Source organism: Aptenodytes patagonicus, chromosome 1, assembly GCF_965638725.1.
Source record: "Aptenodytes patagonicus chromosome 1, bAptPat1.pri.cur, whole genome shotgun sequence".
NCBI lineage: Eukaryota > Metazoa > Chordata > Aves > Sphenisciformes > Spheniscidae > Aptenodytes > Aptenodytes patagonicus.
In genome coordinates, this window is record NC_134949.1 from 141,179,985 (window position 1) to 141,206,120 (window position 26,136).

Below are 26,136 nucleotides of genomic sequence, written 5' to 3' on the forward strand. Positions count from 1 at the left end.
ATTAGCAAAGGTATTTAGATATTAAACTGGAGTCATTTTAGTAGTCTTAGTCACAGTACTTAAATCCAGTTGATTTATTGTTCAGATTAGGTCTCTACGCAAGATGCTGTGATCCCACAAAGTCTCTTGCTACTTTTTGATAGTTCAGTGAACGCGTTTAAAAATCTGGTTTTTTATGCCCCAGTTGCTTTGAAAATGAGGTATATTCCCCAAATTACTCAGGCTTTGCAAAGCCTGTTAAAACATGGGTCTAAACACCCAACCAGGTACCCTATGTCAGGCTAACTGGGGTTTCTTCCTGCCTGGGAGTTAAGGTTCATGGCTTGGTGTTTCAGTGAAGTTTCTAAATATTTTTACAGCTTACCACCAATCTGTTAAAGGATTCACAGATTCTGAGCTACCAAAGACACGGGGAGGCTATAGATAAAGTGACCAGCTGTATCATTGACAGCACATTTGGGAAACATTAACCAAAAGTAAAAGCCTTTTATAAGAAGGCCATAAAATGGCAGGAGGAATTATGTTTTTCCAAAGTTAATAATTGACTTTTGTTTATTTGACTTTTTATAAAACACTTTTTCCTTTCTCTCCTACAATGGATAAAACCTATAAAAGGCCCAGCAAATTGGATTCAGACTTTTTTTTTCACACTAGCCATGCTTGAAGGCTGACAAGACAGAGCCCAACAGAGAAGCTTACCTGAGGAAACCTACTTCATTGGGAGGTTCTCAGCCCGGACATGAATATGTTGGTCCACCTCTGGCTTCTCTGTGGTCTGAGCACTGTTGTGACCCCTCAGGATGTCACACAACAAGCCCAAATGTTTCTAGAAGAGTTTAACAAGAGGGCAGAAAATATCAGCTATGAGAGCTCCCTTGCCTCATGGAACTACAACACCAACATCACCGAGGAGACTGCCAGGAAAATGGTAAGTGCTCCATCCTGCGGGTTTTACTGTTGTTTTAGGAATCTGACCACTACTTTCTAGTTTATTTTGGTTGCACTGAGGTTGGCTGAAATTGGAGTGCTACTTCTTTGGTAGCTGTGGTTTAGGTTCAGGAGGGTAGGGGGGCTTCCTTTAATGTAGCAACGTCTCACTGGAGGTGCCTAGGCCACTACCAGCCTCTACAGCCTAGGGTTGGTGCTTGGGCTGCCCTTGCACTACACGGGGATGGCTGGAGGCTGGACTTGTCCCTAGCCGTTGCCTTGAGTCAGCCCAGGTGAGCAGAGGGAAAAGGCAAGGGAGCGCTGCATGTTTGGCCCCAAAATCTGAGCTGGATGGAGAGAGATGCCTTCTTCTGCTCAGGGTCCGCCACCACCAGTTCCTCCCGGCATGACGTTTCTGTGCGGGGCCCCTTTCCTCTTGGAGAGGGCACAGCCTGGAGAGGATGGTCTCCTCCCAGGGCCCGGGCTAGGTGCTGCCTTACGGCACGAGGGAACGGGATCCGAATTTTGTGCCCACGCGAGCTCAGGTCTCCCACTTTTCTTAAGACTGAACTAACACTGGACTTTTTACTGACATGGACAACGTTCTCTGTTCTCTGTTGCTGAAATTGTTTTACTTCTCACTGAATATGCAAACATTTTCTGAATGTAGGCATCCTATTAAATGTTTGCTGATGGTTTTATATAGTGGTCCACACCCTTTACCCAGTGGGGGACCTTCACCCCTGCTCCCCATCACTCTTCTCATAGTCAGGGCTGTTGGTAGACTGCCTGGAGGTGTTAAACTGGGAAAAATGAAGGGAGATCATGGATTTCCAAAGGCCAGTAGTGCAGTTTGTAGTACAGTGGTCTAGTACGTTGGTTTGAAAGTGAATTTCTATCTGCAGGAAGGACCACAGCATTTGTACCTATGCTATCCTGCAACATAGTTCTCCCTGCTTCTCAACACCAACCTCTAGCTGTCCCAGCCAACAGGGTCTCTAGGCAAGTACCGTGTTTGTCAAGAGCAGTCAGCCATGATCTGGCTGGTTACCGATTCTGCCATGCCTCAGCCCAGCATCTTGTAACCTTGGAGCCTTTCAAAATGAACAAAACCACTGTGAATTTTGTAGCTGTGTGTATTTTAAACTTAACTCAAGCTTTAGAGGAAAACAATTCAGAACATAAAAATGAAGCTGAACATCCTACATCTACTTTTGTGTAATGGTTTAAGTCTTCCACTTTGTGGTCTTATAGCTTAATTAAAACATGGTTTAATTATCATATTTCTTAATTAAAGCAAGGAGACTGGTTGCTGGAAGAAATCCTAATGACTAATCATTGTCATTCTGGAATGTTTTCCGAGGCACCAGGTACTTAAACTGTAATGTTTCCAAACACGTAAAATGAAAGCCCCATATAGTACTTTCAGCGTTAATGAGATGATAATAAAATACATGAGGAGATACCAGCAATAAGAACCAATTAGTCCAGTGCTCAGGGCGAACGTTTTCTCTCACTTGATCTCTTCAGTATCGCTGGTAATAAACCCACTGCTTCCCCTCCTCCCTTTCTGCTGGAAGAGCAGAGTTAATGAATACTGTCCCTTCTGGCTCCTTCCCATCCATTTTCCTTGTAAACTGGGCCACAAACCACGTAACTATTCCTCTGACTTATCAACCAGTTCCTCTAACTGGGGAAAAACCAGACGGCAAGCTAACTTCTTTCCCCCAGCTTTTGTAGCCAAAGAGCCCCCTTTTCTGCCCCGCCGCTCCTAAGGCACCTCTCCATCCCTGCTCCGGACAAGGAGTTCAGAAACAGATTTGCACAGTGATACTTTTCCTCTGTGTGCTTGTCAAGCTCTTGCCGACTGAGCTTTGCAAGCCGCTGAGCAGTGGCAGGGCGGTTTGCTCTGCTCCTGTGAAGGGGGGAGTTTGGAAAGCCTCCCGGTGATGGCTGCCCTCCTGCAGAGGGGCTGCATGGGCAGGGGGAGACACGGGGATGGGACTGCCAAGGGCTTACTTCTGCCACCGACTCTCTCCACCGGAGCCTAAAGCAGGTACGGTGGGTCCATCCAGCACGGGGCTGGAAAACCCAAGCACAGCCTTGGCGAAAGCATTGGCCTCGCCATGTGTTTGCACAGGGGTGAAGTGTGCCTGAAAGAGCTCCTCAGGCACAATGTGACATTTGTGTTTCCTGATGCCTCAGCAGGGAGGGACAGGCTTTACAGGTGCCCTCTCCAAAACCCGGGAAGCTCTGGCATAAGCACAATTAATTAAACTGTCCCAAGGACCAGGTTGATTAGTACTGTTCTTGTTGCCATTTGGGATGGGTGCTGATGGTGCTAAACTACGTACAAACACATTAAAAAAAGGTGAATAAGAATAAGACAGTTCCAAATCCAGTTCTTATGATGCTACTTTGTGCACTGAAATTTGGGAGTTTCACGTGTCCTGGTATGTAATTGCAGCAGTGGTAAAAGCAATCTCATGCAAAACATTGAGGTTTTGCATGCCCAATTTAGGCATCTGTTTAGAGCCTCCTATGCCCAAGTATAATCTTTTATTTACCAAAACTTAAGGAGAAAGTGATATTTGCATAATGAAAAGATTCAGTATCAATATCTTGGCTGCTGTCTGTCACTGCCACTGAAGCAGAAATGGGGAATGACATCTGGGTCACAGAACTCTTGTGCCCTGGCTTGTATCTGGTTTCTGTTAGGCACACGTGGGTGAAGAAAAGCACTAAGGGAAGAATATGGGGTGATTTAGAGTAGCAGGGAACACAGCTGGGTGATGCTGGATCAGTTATAACAAGCACGGTGGGAGGAGACAGTCCTGCTTTTTGCTGTTTCCAAAGAAAAATGGTTATCTGGATGTGTGAAAAAAACAAAGCCAAAAAGTTCTCCAGCCATTTCACTGAGCAGTGCAAGTGCTCAACCCACAATCCAGAGGTAGTCTCCACAAATGAAGTTCTCCCCAGAAGTAATATTTTTGCCCACTGAGTACATCAGGCTGCTGCACTCTTTCGGCAGAGTAATTCAGGGTTCGTATGAATCCCTTTCAGAACGAGGCGGGCGCCAAGTGGTCTGCATTTTACGACGAGGCCTCCAGGAACGCCAGCAGCTTCCCATTAGCCGGCATCCAGGATGCTCTCACCAGGCTCCAGATCCAGGCTCTCCAGGACAAAGGATCATCTGTGCTGTCACTGGAAAAATATAGCAGAGTAAGTTGCTGAATGTAGCTCATTTTTGTTGGGTGATTTGAGCTGCCTCCCACAACACCCCCGAGTGAGGGCACAGTGCTGTCACCACCCTGCTTGTCTTGGGATGATGCTGTCTCCCAGCATCGGTATGGAGAGTGTACCTGTACAAGGTGCTCATAGCAGTACAAGACAGGAGGGGTGGCCTGGCTTGAATGATTCCCATTCAAGTCAGCAGTTTTGCCATGTAATCCATGCAATGAATTTCAAACACACGCACGCCTCAGAGTTGTCCTTGCACAAATGGCCAGATTAGTCATAAGAGGAAAAGAGGACCTGTGGTAAGTGCTTGGCTAAGTCCAGACCTAGAGCAATGAGCAGAAGGAGATGGGTGAAAGGACATTCAATGAGACAAAAAGGTGGAGGTGGAGGAAGTCTTTCTTTCTCTGCACATGTTGCATTATCAAACTGTGAAAAGGAGGGGATGTTTCTATGCAGCGGGTACCCAGGGATGCCTGAAATGGGGAGGGTTGGTGATCGCCTTTCACAGAAAGCTGCTGAAGGCCAACAAGATTTAGCAAGATTCATAACAAGATTTGACATTTCCACTGACAAGTTCGTGTAAAAGGCATGTATATGGATAATGACTATATGTGGAATTGGAATGAGCAGCTATGCAGACTCAAAAGGGATTTATAACCAAACACTTGAGGGTTAAATTAGTTTCCTTTTGCTGGAGATCAAATTGAAACATAGCATTGAGTTAGAGGATCCTACAGTCCTGATTATAGAAGGACCCTGAGATTTTTCTGCTGAGATCAGCAATGTTAACCACCGTGCAAGAAAAGAAGTGGACTGGCTGGATCTCCTGTCTGATCCAAATGAGATGTGTTTCTGGAAAGACAAATTACCTTGGTGGGAATGCTGACAGTTCATACAAACTTGTATTTATTTTGGAGCACAGCAGTGCACTGATGGTAATGCTGTCTCTGTTGAGGAGGTATTTTCTTCAGTATCCTGTTTAGACACTTGCAGTTTCCTAGATAAATGGCCTTTGGGGCTGAAATTGTTGATTCTTGCCTGAAAAGTGACGTTTTGTACAGTCCGATGGGATTCCATAGGTATATTTAAATATTCTTCACTGATACGAAAATTTCCCTGGGCGCCCACTTACTTTAATGCTGACAGAGATGAAGTTAGAGCTAGTCATTAGCTACCCCTCCCACTGACCACTCTACATAGTTCTGATTTAAAGCTTTAAATGAGAAATAGCATAGTCCTAAAGGAAAAGCTAAAAGTGGTGCATGTTTTTCTTGAGGTATGGAAACCTGAAAACATAAAAACAATAAACACAGAGCTATGTAGCATAGCTTCTGAGATAAAGCTGAATGATTTCAGATGCATTTGGCCTTCAGCTGACCCAAGACATGAGCCGTAACTTCTCTGGAATGGAGTATAAACAGATCTATGCAATCAGTGTGATGCAATGTTAAAAACCATAAGCAACAGTCAGGCTGGCAGCATCTGCAGAAGGGGCCCTTTTTGCTGCCATTCAAAACCATGATCTACCTGGAAAGTTTAGGTGGGTCCACGCTTATGGAAGCGCATTGCTAAACTTCATTGTTTTATTGCTGCTGTATATTGATAGCTCTCTCGTGACAGTCTGTGCTCATTAAATCCAGAGCTCTGTCTGACTGGATATTAAGGACCTGTAGATTACGTCATGTATTTGGGAGATTATCTGTCTTTTCCAGCTAGGTCCTGGTTCAGTAATGCATTTAGGCAAATTCTTTCATTAATCTCCACTGAGCTTAAACATATGCTTAAATGTTAAGCTGGTGGGTGAAGTGCTCTTAAGGAATTAGCATAATTGGCTGTTATTTTGCACAGAGTGGGTTTCTAACAGGCTATCTCACATCTAACCTGCAGCTGGGCACTGTGCTAAATACAATGAGTACCATCTACAGCACCGGGACCGTCTGTAAAATCACCGAACCGTCTGAGTGTTTGGTGCTGGAGCCAGGTACGGTACTAACCACTGCCCCTACTGTGTCCTTTACACTGAGGGTTCAAAAAGAAAAAGCCCAAGGGTGGCTCCTGACTGCAAGAGAACAGGCTGTAGTTTCAATAGATATTTCCTGCTATCTAAAGTTAGTCATAATTTATTTGCACCTTGCAGTTCAGGGACCTCCAGCGGGCCTCCTGCCCATGAGACATACTGTCTCCTACTTGTAGTAGACAAAATTTGGAGAGGGCTGCTCAGCTTGTGTGACAGCCTGCCTGTCACCGGGGGTTTGCCTACATCAGAGAAAGTATTTTTTCCCCTGCCATCAAAGTCTTGTTGGACTCAACGTTGCGTTGAGGCCAGTCCCAAGAATGCTACCAACTTAAGGGAAGCTAATGCAGAGAGAGCATTTAAGGGACTCATGATCTGCTCTGTGTATCTTAAAGAGAGGAAGGGGAAAACCTTAGATCAGAAAAGGATGCAATGAAATAATGGGCTATTTCAGTATATCAAACACAAAGTGTTTTCTTCTTAGTTCATGAAATTTCTGTCGCTTTGGCTCATTTGCCTGCTGTGAAAGAGAAATAGTTTCTGCTTTTTCAAGGCCTAGTATTTATTTTTTTGTTCTGACAGGTCTGGACGCTATTATGGCTAACAGCATGGATTATCATGAGAGACTGTGGGCCTGGGAAGGCTGGAGAGCTGATGTTGGCAGGATGATGAGACCATTATACGAAGAGTATGTTGAACTTGAAAATGAGGTTGCAAAACTTAATAGTAAGTCACAATTTTTTTTCTTTTTTCTGGCTTCCAGAAATTAGCACAGGAATTCAAAACCCATACTTTTTTACACATTGATGAGCAGCGCTTTGCACATGATTTGCTCTTGATGTGCACGTCACAAAATGAAAGGCAATGCAGAGAGGTGCCATCATTGACCAGATCAGAGGTCTGTCAGCAGCCTGGAACAAAAGGGAGATGTCTTTGTTGGCACCTTTCCCAAATGCCATAATGTATCAGTGTCCTTCATTACATACTGCCTTACCCAGAACTGCACTGCTTGTGACTTACGGGCAAGCACACTCGATTTAAACAACTTCTGAGTGCTGCTGAGTCTTGGCGACGTCTGCTCTTTTCTATCGGCCTTGACCTTCTTGCACCAGCCACAAGCAGTGGTACATTTATAAGCATTATGCCCTAACTGGAATGATCAGATTTGGTAGGCCTGGGCCAGCAGATGCAGCCAGGTGCTTAAAAAGGATTTTGCACTAAGGGATGTGTGCTTCCAGTCACAGGTCTCCACACAAATCATAGGGAACTGTCTTTTCAAGGAACAATGGCAGGTGGCTGCTAATTTTCTTTGGGGGTCTTCTAAAATAGCTTCTGAAGTAGCTACATCATCTGCCTCTTGGCCAAACTGCAGCTGTATCTCCTTGTTTTGTGAAAATTGTCAAGCTGGAGCTAGACACCAGGAATAAGAAATTATAGTCCAAATAGTTAGGAAAAAAACAAACGTTAAGAAATGATAATTATGACCTTCCTCCATACCACTAAGGAAGAGACCTCAGCTATGAGCCATTTCTACTCCAGGCTTGATGGAGCTCAGTGGACTGGAAGACCTAGTGGAACTGGGAGCTGAATTTCAGTCCCGGTATCTACACCTGCCCTGGTGGTTTTGTTGCTGGAGGAGGGGGCCCATATTCAATGTCCACCAGCTTATACCTTCTGTGAGAACCCCTTAGTATCCAGCCTGAGCAGAGGCTGCCCTCCCTCATAGCTGCAGGAGCTCCAGTCAGGAGTGACGATTTCCTTTGACCTCCATCTCCAGCTGGAATGACCCCAATTAGCAGATAACCGTGATTGCAATTTCTGCATTTCTTGGAAATCTCCCATACCTGCACGTTCATGGGACAGAGCCTTGGGGGCGCGCTCTCCTCCCCCCTAGACCCAGAGCATCTCGCGCTTTGCCGCTTTGCTTTGGGGGAAAGGCTGCAGGTCTGCATGGGATCAGCAGAGAACTGCACTCCTCCTGCAGACCTGAGCGGTGCCATGTGTGGTGTCCTGATGTGACACATCCATGCTTTACAGGTTATTCTGACTATGGAGATTATTGGAGAGCAAATTATGAAGCAGACTATCCAGAAGAATACAAATACAGCCGTGACCAGCTGGTCGAAGATGTGGAGAAGACATTTGAGCAGGTAGAGGCAGGAAAAAGCTCTCACCTAGGCCACAGGGTTGTGTTTGGTGATGGTGGGCTCACGTGCCGATGTTGTAAAGGAAGACAAGACCTGCTCTAAACTGGCTAATCTCGGTCTACCTGGGGTTAACAGACGTTGGGAGACATACATGACATTTTTACCTCTGCAGCCATTCTAGGACCAGCTTGGTCCCCTCGGGCTGCACTGTGCCAAAGGCTGGGAAAGAGGGAGCTCTGCAGATCCATGTCTCCTCCAGGTAGGGCCCATGGGGGGAGGTGTGTTTCCCATGGGGTAGATGGCATCCTTGATACTCCGCATCTAAAGTTAGCAATGCTTCTGCCCTCATGCCTGAGCAGGACTTCTGGGGCTAGGATCTGGACTCAGTGCTTGAGCCCCGAGGCAGGGGGCAAAGCTCAGCTGCAGGTTTGGGATGCACTTACCTGCTGAGAGAATTTCGTCAAAAGACACCTTCGAGGCTCTCTGTTTAGGAGGGATGAGTGGCGTAGAGCAAAGAGAAAATAATTTGTTTCCTTCTCCTCCTCTGCCTCCAGATAAAACCTCTGTACCAGCAGCTGCATGCCTACGTGAGGCACCGGCTGGAGCAGGTCTACGGCCCCAAGCTCATCAACTCCACAGGATGCCTTCCTGCTCATTTGCTGGGTATGTCAACGCGGCCATGTTGCGCAAGCCTGACTTTGTACACAGGACAGTCACCTTCAAGGCACGCGGGAACAGAGTAATCTGCTTGTTTAATCAGGATATTAACAAACGGGTTACAGATAAGAGAAGGGGAGAGGAGAAATGGAGAACTCCTCCCTGGCAGAGATGACACAGGTGTTTAGCAGCAGAGGCAGGTAGGGAAGGCAGGTGTCCTAATCCTCGCTGGAGCTGGCGGCACCCAGCTCAAAACTCTAGCACTGGGATGGGGCATTTCCCTCCCCTCTGCAGCACTTGTCTTCTTTAGAAATGAGAGTTTCAGAGAGACTTGTTCTTCCTTTTAAATCTTATCCTAAGCTCCCACATTTCATAACTTTGCTTTCAAAGCATGCAACATGAAACTGCTGTAACTGTAATGTACATGAACATGGCAATGGCAATCACATGGACTAACAACATGGATGTTCAGTTGTGAACAGACCTTTAGGAAGGTGATCAGTCCTGAAACTGTATTGTACAAGAATAGCTGAGCTTGGGGAATAAAAGGATCTTTGATCTCAGTTTGACCTATGCATGACTTCCCAGAACTGCTCCTGTCCGTATCTGGATCAGACCTGTTTAGATGTATAGGAGTCCCTATTTATGACACTGCACAATTTATAGAACTGTCTGACACTTTTGAACAATATGTAATCAATCATTTAAAGTATTTCTGTGTTTCTCTCTTTTTTTGAAGGTGATATGTGGGGTAGATTTTGGACAAATCTGTATGCCTTGACCGTTCCCTATCCAGCCAAACCAAACATTGATGTAACTTCTGCAATGGTTCAAAAGGTAAGACATGCCTTTATGCAATGTGCATTATGTAACAAATCTAGATGGCATAAAAATTATACACCACATGTCAGCTGCTCTCTAGAAAACCATAGCTGCCCTAAGGCAGACACAGCGCCAGCAAAGCATTGCTTTCTGCATCCTTTTTTGCTCTTCACCTTAATGTGTTCATGCATTTTCCACTGTACCTTTTCCCTTAGCTATTTTTCTCTCTTTCTTCTCCACCCTCTTGGACTGGCTTAATCTTGGCTCCAAGTCTATTTTCCTCAGAGACACCTACCCATTAAGAGATGTATTTTGTACATATAAATATTTCAGGACTCATGGAGCTGGCTAGTATCAAATATGACCTTTGCCAGCCATTACCATAATCAAATAGTTTGTATATCACAGGGGTTTTTTTGCCAGTCTTGTTTATTTGGATACAGCTAGGAAACTGCAATGCTGCCTGTTATCTTTAGATAACTGCATAGCACCACGGGGTCTGTGTTTGAGATGTGTAGTGCTAACAGCCGTGACAGCACCTTTACCAGACCAAGAACATGGGTGAAGATAACTCTCTGTAGTCTTGCCTAAGTTTCGCTCCTTTTATAAAATAAAAGGTCATTGGTAGAATTTGATTTCTGAAATGTGATTACTCACCTGAAATCTACCCTCCTCTCATAGGGAGCACTCCATGCAAATGTTATGCTGGCAAGAGAAGGAACAGCTAAATTTGATTCATAAGCAGTTTGCACAAGTCTGCATTAATCTCACCTCTATTTTACAGTACTGACCCCCTTGTAGTCATAAATTTGTGTATATTGAAGTTCCACCGTGAGGAGGGAAGCATTACTTACAGAGCCTCGGAGCAAAGGCTGGACTCGTCCTTGTTGGTCAATGTGTCCAATTGAGGATTCTCATCCAACTGAGCTTTCTGCGAAAACTCAGTCTAGTAAATGCTGAGCTCCTGCTATGTAGAATAATAAAACTGCTGAATGACAAAAATATTCTGGACATTAACATGCAGTTACAATCTGATAAGCAACTCCTCTAGATACATTTGCCAGGTTTTATGGTTCTGGCCGAGATCTCCTCTCATGCTTATCTGCTGGGAGTGCAGCTCCACTCCCTCAAATCAGTTGTCCCCAGCTGAAGTGGCTGAAGGGTCAGATCCCAGATCTGACATGCTACTGACAGGAATGCCTTTTTTATCTTCACTACCTTATCTTTTATTGAGGGCTTCTCTGGTCTGGGTCAGGTGCTATCTGCTGAACCTCTGAGTGCAGAAACCTATTTTGTTTGTGGGGAAAACACTTAATTTCAGTTCCCAGCAGAATTTACAGAAGTGCCGAAGGCAGACACTACCGTCTTACTCTCAGTAAGTCAGGTGCTGATCTGAAGTCGCTGGGAGATAAATATGAAGTCAGCTGCCCTGCGTTAAGCTGGCTGTCGGGAACAGGCTCCGTGCAGAAGCAGTGGTTAATGGTGGCGTTGTCTCTTTCAGAAATGGGATGCAATGAAAATATTCAAATCCGCTGAGGCCTTCTTCACCTCCATCGGCCTCAACAAAATGACTGAGGGCTTCTGGAATAACTCCATGCTCACAGAGCCGGCTGACAACAGGAAGGTTGTCTGCCATCCCACGGCGTGGGATCTAGGGAAAAACGACTACAGGTACCGCAATTACTATGACCCCTTTTTATACCATCTCCTAGAACATTCATATTTTCACTAAAGGTGCATCATGCTGGTTTAAGTTATAATTTTTCCTTATTTATTATTTTTTTCTGGCTCATAAGAAGGGAAAGGAAGTCAAGAGAGCAGGGATCTTGTGGGACTGTAAACCTTCTGTGTAACTTTTTCTGTGAAGACCTAAGGACTACTCTCAAGTTTAAGCAGAGAAGTGACTATTATTTATATGAATTAAAGAAATAATGACTATGTTCTAGGGCTTAAGGAATAAACAGAAATGCGGGTGCTTGTGGATACCAGTGAGATTTGTGCACACCTGCACGTTCTGCAGCAATGGCACAGGGTCCCTGGGTAGCAAGTAAAAACCTCCTGAGAGCCCACCGTCTATCTTTAGCAGATATATCCAGTTTCATGAAAATCCATCAATCTCTCTCATATTTGGGAAAGAAGAGGGACAGCAAATTCCCACACAGTGAAGTCTCCTGGGGCAAATTCTGTCCCCTCTTGCAGCCCCTGCAGTTACCTGGGGGAAGAGGCTGGTCCCCAGCAGAGCCTTAGTGAAAGCTGCCAGCCTCACACCTCACACCTCAGCAGCCTGGGGAAGGTGAAAGGAAACCCTATTTGGAAGAAATTCCTTTATTAAATAGTACCTACACGAGGATGAAGTAGCAGAAGTCGCTGACGCACAGGTTTTTTTACACTACTATCTGCCTAAGTTTGATGGTGGGTACTCACTCCAACACACACAGTGAGTTTATCGCCAAGTTTCAGAGAGCAGCTACTTCTCTCAAAAATAGCAATTTTCTCTTACTCCCAGTACAATTTCAAGGTGGCTGAAAGTGTTTCGCCGAGTTCCCCTCCAAGCCTCGTGCTTTCAGGAGGAACTGCACCCCATGCTAGGATGTGGCTGCCCGGGTTTTGTGAGGGGCGAGGGGTGTTTGCAAGCTCTGGAGGCTGCTTTGCCCCGCAGTTGCGACAGCCAGGGCTCAGGCAGCAGCCGGCTGGGCCACTGTCTCTCTAACCACAAACACTTTGCTCTGGTGCACAGGATCATGATGTGCACCAAAGTGACCATGGATGACTTCCTGACTGCGCACCACGAGATGGGCCACATTGAGTACGACATGGCGTACTCTGCGCAGCCCTACCTGCTACGAGGCGGCGCCAACGAGGGCTTCCACGAAGCAGTAGGTGAAATTATGTCACTTTCTGCAGCCACTCCTCAGCACTTGAAATCTCTTGGCCTCCTAGAGCCAACTTTCCAAGAGGATGAAGGTAAATAAATGCATAAATGTTATATATTTAAGTGAAAACACTTGCAGGCCTTATTTTGTAGCAGAAGATTGTGTCTGCAAACTGAGTGATCAACTGAGAGGCTTCTGAAAATCTTACCCCACTAGCTTACCAAAAATACTATTTTTTTCCCCAAATCACATCATGAAGCAAGGATTACTACTTTATAAAGTTGCTACATAATTTAGAAACAAATAGCTAGCACTTCATTACCTTCAGTACTGAACAACTCATCCCAAAATCTTCATAGTTCATTTAGATGAGCCTCCAATAGTCTTTTCAATTTCTGTTGCATGAATCTGTACATATCTCTACCAAGGTATGTATTTAGCAGTTCAAATGAAACTGAAGCCTTGAGATTTACATCTCCCACGTAAGTGCATATTGAGTGGATGATGTAGGTAGGCCCTCATTATAATGCAATTTGTCTGGCTTCCCGGGGTATTACCTTGTAAGGATGGAGATGTACCAAAGTCTTCATCTCAAAATTCCCCAGAGCTTGGGAAGGTTTTCAGTGGAGGATAATGAAATGTAAATGCCAAAGGGCTAGGTTATTTAAGAGGTAGGGGGAAAAGAAAGAGAGACAAAACTGTATACAATACCTAAGTGATCTTTTCTCATTTTTTTTTTAGTAGTATTCTTCCTTCCACTTTTTTCTTAGTGAAAATCTGTAATTCAAACCAGATGTAAGCATTAGCTGTAAAAGGAAGCAACTTTAGCTGTCTAATCAGATACTAATTGCTACAATAACCGTTACCTTAACTGCTTCTCTCCTCAGAAACTGAAATCAACTTTCTACTCAAACAAGCACTAACGATTGTTGGAACAATGCCTTTTACTTACATGCTGGAGAAGTGGAGGTGGATGGTGTTTAGGGGTGAGATTACAAAGCAGGAATGGACGAAGCGGTGGTGGGAGATGAAGTAAGTTTGAGAAACAAAGAGGATTTTTTGCAAATGAACCTGCAAAAGCAACCCTTTGTAGTTACCCAACATGCTGAGGTGTCTGTGCCCCTGTAGGGTAGGATCTGCTCTCAGGGTATTTCTACAAAGCCTCGTAGAGTGCCAGCTAGAAACACCCAGCGTGGTGCAGACAACATCTCACAAGCCATGTATCCCCATTAGCACTGTGTACAGCCCCGGGCAGTTTACACTGCTTCTCGGCAGACTTTCTCCTCATTTCTAATGTGAGCTTCTCTGATAAAGAGAAGCCCATGGCCTTCACACGGGATATTCCAGATCCCAGGATCAACATTGCCGTCCCCCCGACGCATGCCCCAAGACATCTTCGTAGCTTAAGTACAGCCCTTCCCTAAGTCTCATCAAGCGCATGCTCTGGTTTGCTCCCCACTTCCTTAAGGACAAGTGGAAAGTGAAGTTCATCATACTTGCCAGCCTGAGAAGCACACAGATCTCAATCTACCAAATATCTGTGCACACGTCTCTGCTTTGCGTTTCCTCCCCATTCTAGAGTGGTTTTGGAGGCAAATTGTCTGAAAGACTCCAGACTGATTCTTTCCTTTCTTATGTAGTAAGATACCACTTTTCTCAGTCAAGAAAATACAGTTCCCTTGGCAAGTAACATCCAGAGGTGCCTTTTCAGATTATGCCCACCAGCCAATCTGTTTTCAGCACCTTGGAGCTCAAGATTAAAAAGAGGTTTGATTCAGACTGGAGCCTGTCATTTCCCGGGTTGGTTAACATGGGGGCAGAAAAATGCAAAGAAACCGAACAAGCCCCACACTGCAAATGGAGTCTGCACTCTAACACGAACACAAACAGTGAGCCTCCATCAGCATATAAAATGTATAGTAAAACTTGATATAAGCAGGCCTCCTGACCTGCTGTAAAAATCAGTCAGCTTCAATTTATTCAAAAGTAGCAGAGATGTCAGAGAAACGGAAAATGGCAAATTGTTCAGGGAAGCTTATCACATCTGTTGTAGCGGCACTGCAAAGCTCTCTGCTGGAACAAGACCTTGAAATACAGGTTTAAGGAAAATATTTCCATGTGAGCTTATTACCATTTTCAGAATTTGGGGCATGGGTTTGTTTCCATAGTACTGCTCAGGAAACACGCTCTCAGGAGAGGAAAATAAAGAGAAACCTCCTCTCCAGCCCAGTGGCACAGCAGGCCATACACCTTTTGGGTCACCCAGTCTCTGCGTGCACTTACCCAGCACAAAAATGAAAGTGTTAGTCTCCAAACTCGGGATGGCCCAGGGCATGAGGTGTGTGTGTGAAGCTCATGTCTTGTAGATTATTTCACACCACTAATCACTCCCTGCACACCCTGCTATCATACAAATCCCTTCCTCACACTATCAGTTTAAAAGCAGCTTCTTCTCTGTGGAGCAGTACTCATTTGGGGTTACTGGGAGCTGTATGGACTTCTTTTTGGAAGTGAAAGAGGTGCCCATATCAGACAATACAGAGGAAGAGCAGAGTCAGATTATTTTTCCTTATTATCTATTAACAGAAATCGTGTTTTTCCTTCATCCCCAGGAGAGAAATAGTTGGCGTTGTTGAACCAATCCCTCATGATGAAACCTATTGTGACCCTGCAGTGCTGTTTCATGTGGCCAATGATTACTCATTCATAAGGTAGCTCAGTGTTTAATTTATGACTTACATTTTGGGTACAGAACAAGCCCTAGCTACCTAAAACATCTACTGGAGAGTCTCAGGACACAACCTTAGTTTGTTTAAAGTCCTGACTGAAGGTCACTGATTTCAGTGGAAGTTTTTCTGTGGACATCAAGGACTGCTCCATAGCAATCTCTGAGCAGTGAGGAGGCTACTGAGCTGCTTGCCGAGCAGAGAAGCTTCATGCTGCCATCAAACTGGCGGGAGAACATCTGTATGAGGTGCTTGCCTCTTGGGGAGGCAGAGTGCCCCGTATCACTGTCACTTGGGCCATGCACATGCAGCCCTGAAGCAACTAACTCTGGACGTCCCTCCATGTCCCAGCCATCTCATTTTAGAGGGCTCATCCGGAGTGGAGAGTTGGGCCTTAAAAACCTTGCTCGCTCCTGGTTTATGTGGCAGCAAACAGATTTGGGGCTCTTCTTCTGCATTTGATCTTGGCATTTTGTTAAATCTGAGTCAGCGTAGCCTATAAATATGAGCTGGCCTCTCTCCCTGTGGTGCAGCCTCCCAAGCAGGAGCGCCAGCTGACACAGCAGAGCTTTCCAAAGCCAAGGGCTTGTGAGTTTCCTTGCCAGATGACTAACAAAACCTGTGCCTTCCTTCTCCTTGCCCTTCCTTTAGGTATTACACCCGGACCATCTATCAGTTCCAGTTTCAGGAGGCACTTTGCAAGGCAGCTAACCATACTGGCCCTCTTCACAAATGTGACATTGCCAACTCCAGAGCAGCTGGTCAGAAGTTGAGGTAACAAAGCAAATTTCTCACACATAATAAATCAGAGTATAACAAAGCCTAATTCATCCTTGAAAGCTTCTGGAGTCAGTGAGGTTGCATCAAGAATGAACCTAGCTTGAAAATTTAGCATATATCTACTCAGTTTATTTTGACAAGTTGACTAAATTTATATCCGCTGAGGATCTAAACATCAAAGGTTTAATTGCCTGTTAATGAGAAAATGATTTATTTTTATTAATAGGAATGATGGGAGGAAGGAGGGAATTCAGAAGCAAAAAAGAAAACTTCGATACCGATGGCAAATTTTTTTGCTAGATGTCTAGATGGAACATGGCAATAACATATATTACCTCTCCTTCCACATACACAGAAAATTGCTTGAATTAGGCAGATCCAAGCCCTGGACTCAAGCACTGGAAAACGTAACAGGAGAGAAATACATGAATGCAGCACCCTTGCTCCACTACTTCGAACCTTTATATAAGTGGCTGCAAAAAAACAATTCTGGCAGATACATTGGTTGGAAAACAGACTGGGCTCCATGTACGTACGGCTTGTGGGCGAATTAAGGACACTCAGTAGTCCTCACAACCCTCGACCAGCAAAGTCCCTCTCTCTTGTAGCTGTTGAAGGCTCTTCTCCCTAGGGAAGCAGGGTTATGTGAAATACACACCGAGCAGTAAGTTTTACTCATGGGAAGGCAGACTGGCTTCCTCATGGCCAAAGCTGGAGAAGTCGGCACATGTGGGGTTTGCCACAGCCTCACCCAGTTTTCAGAAATAGAGTTTATTTTTTTTAATAGTGGCAGCGCTAAGAGTGTGGGATAGCTGTGCAGAGGGAAGAAAGACCAGAGGCTTGGACTTGCATGGCACCCACCTGAGGGCGGTGTGCCTGTTCTGCAGGGCTGGGAGCCACCAGTCCTGGGAGCCAGAGGACCCTGAGCTGGGGGTGTAGGGGCAAACCAGTACAGAAGAATTACTACTCTTTTGTTTGCTGTCATGTGCTAGTCAAAGAAGGGAGCTCAAGGGAAGGAAAAGGAGGAGACCACGGAAAAATGCATTTGTCAGCCTATTGTGGTGACATTGAGTGTTGAACCACCCAGGTTATATACATGCAATCACTGTCAGTACTGGACAGCACTTACAGTGCTGTGCCAGTCTCTAATGGTGGGATTCACCTAAGCAGACACCAACATCTGCATATGAGCTGCTTATTCCCAATGGTGAGAAAGAGTCATTTCCTTCAGGAGATGTCTAAAGAAGACCAGAGGACTGCACTCTAGATGTGCTCGCTCTTTCTGTCTACTACAAAGCCAGACTTGGGTGACTGACAGCTCAGATGCGGATGTTTGCGGTAAAGGTGGCTGAAGGGAAACAAGACCAATCCCACCAAGCTGACCAGGGGGAGCAGGGGAACCTGTAAGGAAACTCTAGGCATCCCAACATTTCCCAGGAACAGACTCTCTATCGCTGCAGCTCTGACATGGCCCTTGTTTCTTTTTAAACCAGATTCTGGCAATGCCATCAAAGTGCGCATCAGCCTGAAGTCAGCACTGGGGGACCAGGCGGTAAGTGTGTTTGCGCTGTGGCACTCTTCCCATCGCTTGGGCTAATGTTGTGCTAATGGCTCTCAGAATATAAGGCAGGGTATAGCTGATCTTTGTCTCTGAAGAGAGGCATCAGCTCAGGTGAAGGGTTATCCATAAAAGATGTCTAGTCTGAGTTTGTGGTCAAGGCTCCCTCTACAATTAGTGGAGGGACCTCGCCAGGGAGTGATCCCACCCATTTTAAGAAAGACATCTCAGCCAGATGAGTTGAGTTATTCTGTGGAGGCGCCGATCATTTTTTACCTGCTACAGGACAGGCCTGGAGGGCTAGCATAGGGGAACCCGTGTACCTGAAAATGGCTATATTTTTCCCAGCTTTGCTGATGTGTCTAAATAAAGCCTCTACCTAAGTTCTTCTGATTTCCATTATCATGGCTGTGGTGGCTGCTTTCAGAAGTTATTATTAGAGCAGCTACTTCACATTTAAATGTGGGGCTAAAGCAGAGGGGTTGAATCCCACTCTCTATTCTCAAATGCTCTTGATTTCACACTGCAACACTTCTGTCAGCATTCCTTTGTAGATTTTTGTTTGCCTGTTTGCTGTAATCTTTCCAGGCCCTGATATATTTGGCTGCCTCCTTGCCCTCCAACCCCTATGCAGAGACAGCTTTGTTATTACGATTGTGGGGGGCAGGGCAGCTGCTCCTGTTTCAGACGAGGAGAAAGGCTTTCATTCCCAAGAGCTTGTCTGCTTTCCCCAGTTATACCAGCTGGTCCAATAAAATGTATTACAGCAACTGAAAAAACTCATCAAAGCCAAAGATGGCTTTTAAGATTTTAAACAGAGCATTGGCTTAGCCCATCTGCTTAACCCAGGCTGAAAATTTTTTCATTATTCTAGCTGTGCCTCTTTATGCTAATCTCACGGAGGCAGTGTAGAAGGCTTAAGTGCAGACACTTCATTCCTGTTAATGGCCATTTTCACCTTGCAGAACATTAGTAATTTTCCAAGAACGAGTATGTCATCAGGCAGGTCATTTAGACCTGCGCGTCAGAGCCTATTGGACTAGCAAGGACACAATACCATGGGCTCATTTTTCATATGAATTGATGCTCTCGCTTCTATCACTCCCTCACATGCAAGCCCCATTGGAGTTTTATTGCTTCCTAGACCGCTGAGTCGAGTTAGATACAATTCAAAACTGATATCAACAGCATGAAAAGGTTCCATATGACAACACTTTTATTAGTCATTATGGTTAATGTTTATCTTAATACCATTTTTATGCTTGCCTTTTGCCATCATAGTCTTCTGTTGTGCAATTGAGCAGCTGTAAAACAATCTCGTACAGATTACTTAATTTGAATCATTGTATGGATTGTAGGTTCCTAAGCTCTGAAGAGCAAGCCATGCATTTTCCTCTCAAAACCAGTCCACATCACCAACTTGTAAGAAACCTTTTCCATTCAGTAGCCTTCTGCCCCCCCACAAATTTCCCTTATGCTGAGCTCCCGGGGACGTGACTCTGAATGCTGGTATGCCAGCAGCGGGTAACGGTACATGCATGAACTGGCATAGAGAAAAGGCAAGGGGGAACCTCGGGCAGGAACCACAGCCCGGCTACACAGAGCAATACGTTTTGGCTGCTTTACGCGGCTCACAGGGCACAGAAGCTGGGAACACGTGCAACTGTTTGAGATGTATTTTGAGTTGCTTTGCACCATTAGGACAGCAGAAAGCATTCTGAGTATGCCAGCAAATCTTTTTGTATTTCTGCTCTTTGGCATTGGACAGAGCAGAAAGAACCCCCTTTTCCGCAGAGGGAGCTTCACTGGGGGGGCAGTGGGAGCAGCTAGAGTGCACGCAGGCAGTCCTGCACCTCTCAGCTACATACCCTGGCTGTTACCAGCAGGGAAGATTCAACAGCCCAAAGTTCTGGCAAATTAAGCATCCAGACTCACAGATGGTCTTATGCCAGCTGTGCCAGAGCATGTGCTGCTGCAATTACCCTGCTAATTGTTTTCAGGCTGATGAGATTAAAGCTGCAGCCTAGCATCGCTGGATCACCAGTGTAGCTGATGAGACTGAAACGCCCACAGCTTTGCTTCAGCTGGGGCTTTATGAAAGTGCCCTCTCAAGGGAAACTGCTACAAGAACCCCGCTGAACCGCTCGGGGTCTGTCTTATTTAAAATAAAGGGTTCCAGGAGTGTCAATCCCCGGACCACCATTTGAAAACGGGACCCCTCTTCAAACATTAATTCAAAATTCCCCACTGGGTCAATGTCATACGTGTGATTACATTGTAAAAGGCTGGCACACAAGACGGTGTTAGGAAATGGAGAGCTGTCAGCCTGCGGGCATTTTGACGTATTTTACAACGGAAAATCCTTTTTTGAATTAGAGGCCAGACTTACACCGTCTTTCAAATCACACGTGGGATCTTGGAGGGAACACATTATAAGAGAGCAGAGGCGCTTGGCAAAGCTCATTTCTCTCTGAAAGGCAAAGCAGCCTCTGTAATGAACAGCGAGAGCCAAGGTAGGTTTCTGAGATGCCTAGGGAAGGCGTGTGCGTAGTCATTACTCAAACACAGATGAGAAGCCAGCTAGGTACTTCCCATCGACACAGCCTGTAATGATATTTATAAAGGCACTTGAGAGGCACAGTGGCAATTAAAATACATTAGACTTAAAAAGACAAAATATACGCCGTGGAAACAAATAAATGATTAAAAAGCTGAGATGCTAAGTACAGAAAGCAGCAGTAGAGGAATCAAGCTCAGTTAGCTCCTGGTTAAAAAAAAAAAAAAAGGCACTGCAGAGCCTAAAGATGTTGGGGATAAATGAAGAATTGAGAACCCCCGCACAACAGCATTGCAGGCTGTGACGGTGAACACTGCCAGCTGCCGGAGACAACAGCGGTAACGAGAGTGCTTCAGCGCAGGGCTTTGCCTGCCGCCCGGCGAGCAGTAGAAAGCCAGGGGCATTTGCCAAGGCAAAGGTGACTCGCAGCTTCAACCCTTGCTCACGGGAACAGCCAGAGCTGGCAGAGCCCCTGCCCTCCGCACGCCGCCGGGATCGGGCTGGGGGCTGCTCTGCTAGCAGGGCCTTTGGGTCAGCCGTGCCTTTCCTGGGGCCTGATCCTGCACGGTATGACAGCAGTTTCTGCTCTTTCCTCCCGTGTATTTCTCTCTCTTTGTTTTATATCAGTGTCAAGAGGAGGACAGGGTTGAAAAATATAGCTGGGTTTTATAAAGCCTGTTACAACAGAGCCACCTTCTACCACACCTTCCCGAATGATACCTGAGAAAGTCAGGAGCTGTGTAAAACTCTCACTGACAGCATTTATAGGCATTCCTGCTCAGGTACCGTAAATGCAATCAAATCTAGGCCTTCGGGGAATAGAACAGATTGTCACAGAGATCAAATGGGAATTTTCTCTTCGTGCACACGCGGTGTTGCACAACAGACCAGGCTGCATTATCAGCTCCTGCGGCGGTTTTTGCCCCGTGTACATCTCTCAGCTCCTGCCCCAGAGAAGCTGTTTTTCACTTCCACTGCAAATAACTTTGGACTCATAAGGCAGGCCGTGAGGAGCCTGCACACAGGCAGTGCATTTTTTATATCACCTATCTATTCTCCAGGGAAAAACAACAAATATGTGCCTGCTGCAGAAATACTGATGCAAAGAGCTTTTTACTGAAACAAAACAAACCCCAAGCAAAAATCCAAGCTCATCAAGCAAATAAATGAGCCACCTTCACACAACAACCCTACCTCAAAGTTTCTCCTCCTTGAAAGAACAGGTCTGCAAATAAAATCATGTGATTAAAACAAGATCTAAATTATGAAATCTTTAGACTTCAAACAGAATGCACAATATTTAGTAGGAATAATGTTGCTCCTGCTGCCTTTGCTCCCCATAAGGCAGGGAGATGAGTTGGGACTGCAGTGTCTTCAGCAGCCCCATGAAAAGGTACCAGAAATTGTGGAGGGACAGCATGATGCAGTGTCTGGCAGCGGGGATGCCTGCTTGGTTATTCTCCTGCAGCGCGCCCAGATTAACAGAGCTAAAAGGTTTGAGTAGGTTCCTGAAGTGCTACCATGGCACAAATAAATAATACTGAAGAGCATGCCAAGCATTACAGTTGCTATTTCTTTTTAGAATGATTTCTTAGTGTCGGATAACTTGCCATGTCTGAAGAATTTCTCTTGTACTGTTTTTGCAGTATGAATGGAATGAAAGCGAGCTCTTCTTGTTCAAGTCATCCATCGCCTATGCCATGAGAAAATACTTTGCAGAGGTGAAGCAACAGGAAGTTAACTTCCAGTGAGTTGCTTGCTTAATTGTGCTGGCTATGTCTATATTGCTTCTGGTTCACTAGCGGCATGAATTGGTGGAATTAATTGTGCCTTCTGTCAAATGTAAGGTGATAGCAAACAATGTCAAACATCAGCTGGTTGTAAAAGGCAAGATGCCAGTTTGGTTACATGCTGTCCTTCCTCTTCACTCTAACATGCTAAAGTTAGGTAACTTCAGTGGATGCAGAAGGCTTTGTCTCCCACAGCTTGTCAGCGGTGGAAGTGAGCCTTGAGAATTTGTGCCCGACACCTATATGGGAACATCAGGGAAGATACACTGATTAGAAATAAAAATTCTTAACAACGTATGTGTATGATACCGAATATCCAAGAGGTTTTGGGCCAAGGAAAGATAAACTTGTTGATTATAAAGCACTAGAATTCTGTGCAGACTTACTAATCTTATCTAGGTTCACTTACAAACATAAAATCTGTCATCTGAAATTGATTTTGGTAAGAGAAACAACCCTTTTTATTAGGTCTCTTCAAAAATTTTCAGAAGCTATCTACTTACTTAAGCTGTTTGATGTTGCTTTATAGAACATCAGTCATGTAACGTCTAGGATCTACTCCCAGCAGAATACAAGGAAGAAGGATTTTTTTTTTTTTTTCACATGGTGCTTCATACATCACCTCATTCATGAGACCTGCCCCAAACACTCTCTGTTCTGCAGCTGATTATGTGCTTTGGAAAATTATGCCAAGGATTTTCTTAGGTATGGGGTAGACTCTCTCCATCTAAAGTGATGAATTAGCACATAGAAAAAGAAACTCTGTCAGGAAAATTGATTCCACTTCCCATTTGAGGTCACTAGGAAGCATTCACTCAGCATAAACTAACCCCCGGCATTGCTGATCAAACACAACTGTTCACTTGTCCGAATTTAAAGCTAATGTAATCTCAACAATTAAAAAAACCTTTCCCTTCTGTTTCTCATTCAGGACTACAGACATTCATGTTGGGGAACAAACACAGAGGATCTCCTTCTACCTTACTGTCAGCATGCCAGGTAATATCAGTGATACTGTGCCCAAAGCTGACGTGGAAAGTGCCATCAGGTGAGATTTTGCTCTCTGGGAAAAAAAACAACAAACAACCAGGTGAAAGGGTGGAAGGCAAAGCAGTGCTCAAGTCAGCTGAGGCAGAAGGGGTGATAAGAAAGTCAGTTCTGCAGTTAGCATGGAAATAGTGGGATGAGAGAAACTGTTATGACGGAAAGAAAACAGTCCATCTATCTGATGGTTTCTTGGACAACAGCCCATGTGAAATGCTTCAGGGGGCTTGTAAAACTGTCTTAACACACCTAATTGCACCATACCTTACCAAAAAATATGATTGCTCAAACTTTAACAGGAACTATCTTATATTCTGAAATACAGAGCACAGTAACAGTGTGTGCATGCATGTGTGCTTTCTTCCTCTCATTAGTGAAAATTCAGTGCAAGAATTATTGTTAGCAAGGACTCCAGAATAATGATGGATTAGAAAGACAGCCAGATGTATTTGATTATACAGAAAAGAAGAGGTCAGAGCAGGAGCTAGTTCCCACTTACGGGTCAATGAAGAGCTCTTTCATAGCACAGTATGACACCACTGTAAGTCATTGCTGTAAAAATGATAAGTAAAATTGCAACTCTGCAGATGGTCACAGATAATGTACAGTGGGAAATGAAGAGGGCACAAATCTAAAAGCAGCAGCCACATGAGATGGGGTTGAAAAAGCAGTGAGATAAGTTGGTGAACCAAGGGAGAAGAATATGGCTATCAAACTCACTGCCTGGTTAGCACTCAATAGCAGAAGCAGATGTTCAGGAAAAAACAAGGCACAGAAAATACACCAGGGAAAGGGTTTTAAGGGCAGTGAAAAACACAAGAATCAAAACTATGGAAGACTGTAGGAGGGAAACAGGTAAGATGTCAAAGCTGTGGTTTTCTGTTGCATATCCAACAAAATTATGGACAGCCAAGAATTTAGGGTAAAGAGAATGAGGGGCAAAATGCAAATAGAGAGAGAGATCAGAAGGTGTTTGTTTGCCTCATTTTGATAAATGTTAAGACTGAGTTTAAGAGTTCATACAGTGTCTGAACATGTCAGTTAAGCTGCAACAGGTTAAGGGCTTAAGTTACTGTGGTTGTCACTCACCACCCCATGCCAGAAGGAATATGGGTTTAGCAGTACCTCCTGTGCAGCCTTTCCAACTTCAGGAAAAGCTTGGCACACTGGAGATTTATAAAACAACTGAAAACTGTTTATTTCCTTCCAATAAACGTATGAAACTCTTTGAATTTGCTCTTGATGGCAGGATGTCTCGGGGACGAATCAATGAGGCTTTCAGGCTGGATGATAACACGCTGGAGTTTCTGGGCATAGTTCCAACCCTGGCCACACCTTATGAACCATCAGTCACCATCTGGTTAATTATATTTGGGGTGGTCATTAGCCTGGTTGTCGTTGGAGTTATTGTCTTGATCATCACAGGGCAGAGAGATCGCAAAAAGTGAGTAATATTTTTGATACTATGATCATGACCACTGGGAGACGTCCTGATGATTGAATCATCAGGGTGCTTACAAGTAGGCTGCCAAATCTAACTGAAGCAAGTTAAGGAGTTGAAGCTTATTATCCCGCTCCCATCAGCAGTGATAGCTAAAGGTTCAGCTCCCTGCCTTTCAGTGCACGGCAGCTTTGGCAGCTTAGTGCAATTTCCCCATCATCAGCAGTTTAACCAAGGCAGCTGGACGCTGTGGCCACAGGGAGCCACGGCATGGCCAGGCTTCTGCTAACCCTGCTGCAAGGTGGATGGAGCGGCCTGCTGGGAACACAGTGCCTTCTCCAACAGCAGAGTTGCCCACATTCATCAGCACCTGCAGTTTTCAATAATCTTGTTGGAGGCTGTCCAGTAACGTAGTTTTCCTTAAATATTATTGCATTAACAGCAATATAGCTGGGTTGGTTTTCTATGTCTCTCCATTAATGAGGTTTCTAAGAATGTAGTAGGTTTGCTACAGTTCCCCTTAAAACCAACACAATTCCTTTTATATAAATATTCCCAGTTAAACACAGTATTATTTACAGTAGGGGATTCTGGGGATCCAGAAGGACTTGAACAGGGGCTTCTAAAATAAAATGAATTTTCATTACAGGAGAGCGAGAGAAAGTAAGAGTGAAGCAAGAACAAACTGTGAAGAGGTGAACCCTTACAATGAGGAGGGAAAAAGCAACATGGGTTTTGAGCGACATGAAGACACACAAACATCATTCTAGAAGACGTGGGTACACTAAGGGTTTCTGAGTTTTTTCAAATCACTTTTAACAATAGTGCCTAGCAAGGACCAAAACACTATGGATGTCATCAGACATAATGTCTTCTGGTTGACCATTAATCTACTGGTTCATAGACAACAGAAACTAAATCTGCTGTTTATGTGGTAACTAGAAAACATGCAAAAACTGAAGCTATATATGTCCTGTGGCTTTTCTATGAATTATGCGCATAATACTACACACTATTTATGCGGCTTTTCATAAGTAAGTGTGCTGCATCCAACTTCTCTTTGTTTCCTCTGTAATGAGATACAAAAACTTGGAAGTATACAGTTGTATACAGATCAAGACAGACATAAGAATAACTCACATACTCCTAATGCCCATGAGGAACATCTTGATCTTTCCAGATGGAGACCTCAAAAGTGTATCTAATAGACAGTGAGAAAAAAACCTGACCACCAGAAGAACCTTAGTGATGAAGAACTCAATTTGATATGAAATAACTGCAATTTTTGCACCTTCAGGAAATCTGTATCAATGTAAAATGGATACTGGATGAAGACTAACAAGCACTGGAACTTTGTTAGGAAGTTGTAACATAAGTTATTTTTCTAACTGCTTGATAAGTAATGTAGAGATCAAATAGCCTGTGCTCCCCCCCCCCAAAAAAAAAATAATTTAAAAGATCTCTGTGTTATGTTGTCATCCAAAAGTGGAATAAACTTCCTTAATACTAAATGATCAAAGTTCCTTTTTTTTTTTTTTTCAGTACCTTAGCCATTACCTC

The 26,136-nt window shown here is 44.6% G+C and overlaps 1 protein-coding gene across 1 annotated transcript; it reads left to right on the forward strand.

Moving 5' to 3' along the window:
• The first annotated feature begins 648 nt into the window (after positions 1–648).
• ACE2 (angiotensin converting enzyme 2) lies at positions 649–26,087 on the forward strand. The gene is made up of 18 exons (XM_076357110.1): positions 649–928; positions 3,991–4,149; positions 6,055–6,148; positions 6,764–6,907; positions 8,219–8,331; positions 8,883–8,991; positions 9,725–9,822; positions 11,309–11,478; positions 12,545–12,771; positions 13,568–13,712; positions 15,293–15,391; positions 16,058–16,180; positions 16,542–16,714; positions 17,680–17,738; positions 21,948–22,048; positions 23,023–23,139; positions 24,385–24,579; positions 25,226–26,087. Exons 1-18 carry the CDS (start codon positions 740–742, stop codon positions 25,344–25,346), a joined length of 2,436 nt encoding a protein of 811 aa, XP_076213225.1. The 5' UTR covers positions 649–739; the 3' UTR covers positions 25,347–26,087.
• The last annotated feature ends 49 nt before the right edge of the window (positions 26,088–26,136 follow it).

Bases quoted from the DNA above. Each gene is read 5' to 3' on its own strand.
- ACE2 (XM_076357110.1), top strand. From the start codon at position 740: ATGAATATGTTGGTCCACCTCTGGCTTCTCTGTGGTCTGAGCACTGTT. The intron at 13,713-15,292 runs GTAAGTTTGAGA...CTTCATCCCCAG, and splicing joins AAGCGGTGGTGGGAGATGAA to GAGAGAAATAGTTGGCGTTG. The intron at 15,392-16,057 runs GTAGCTCAGTGT...CCCTTCCTTTAG, and splicing joins AATGATTACTCATTCATAAG to GTATTACACCCGGACCATCT.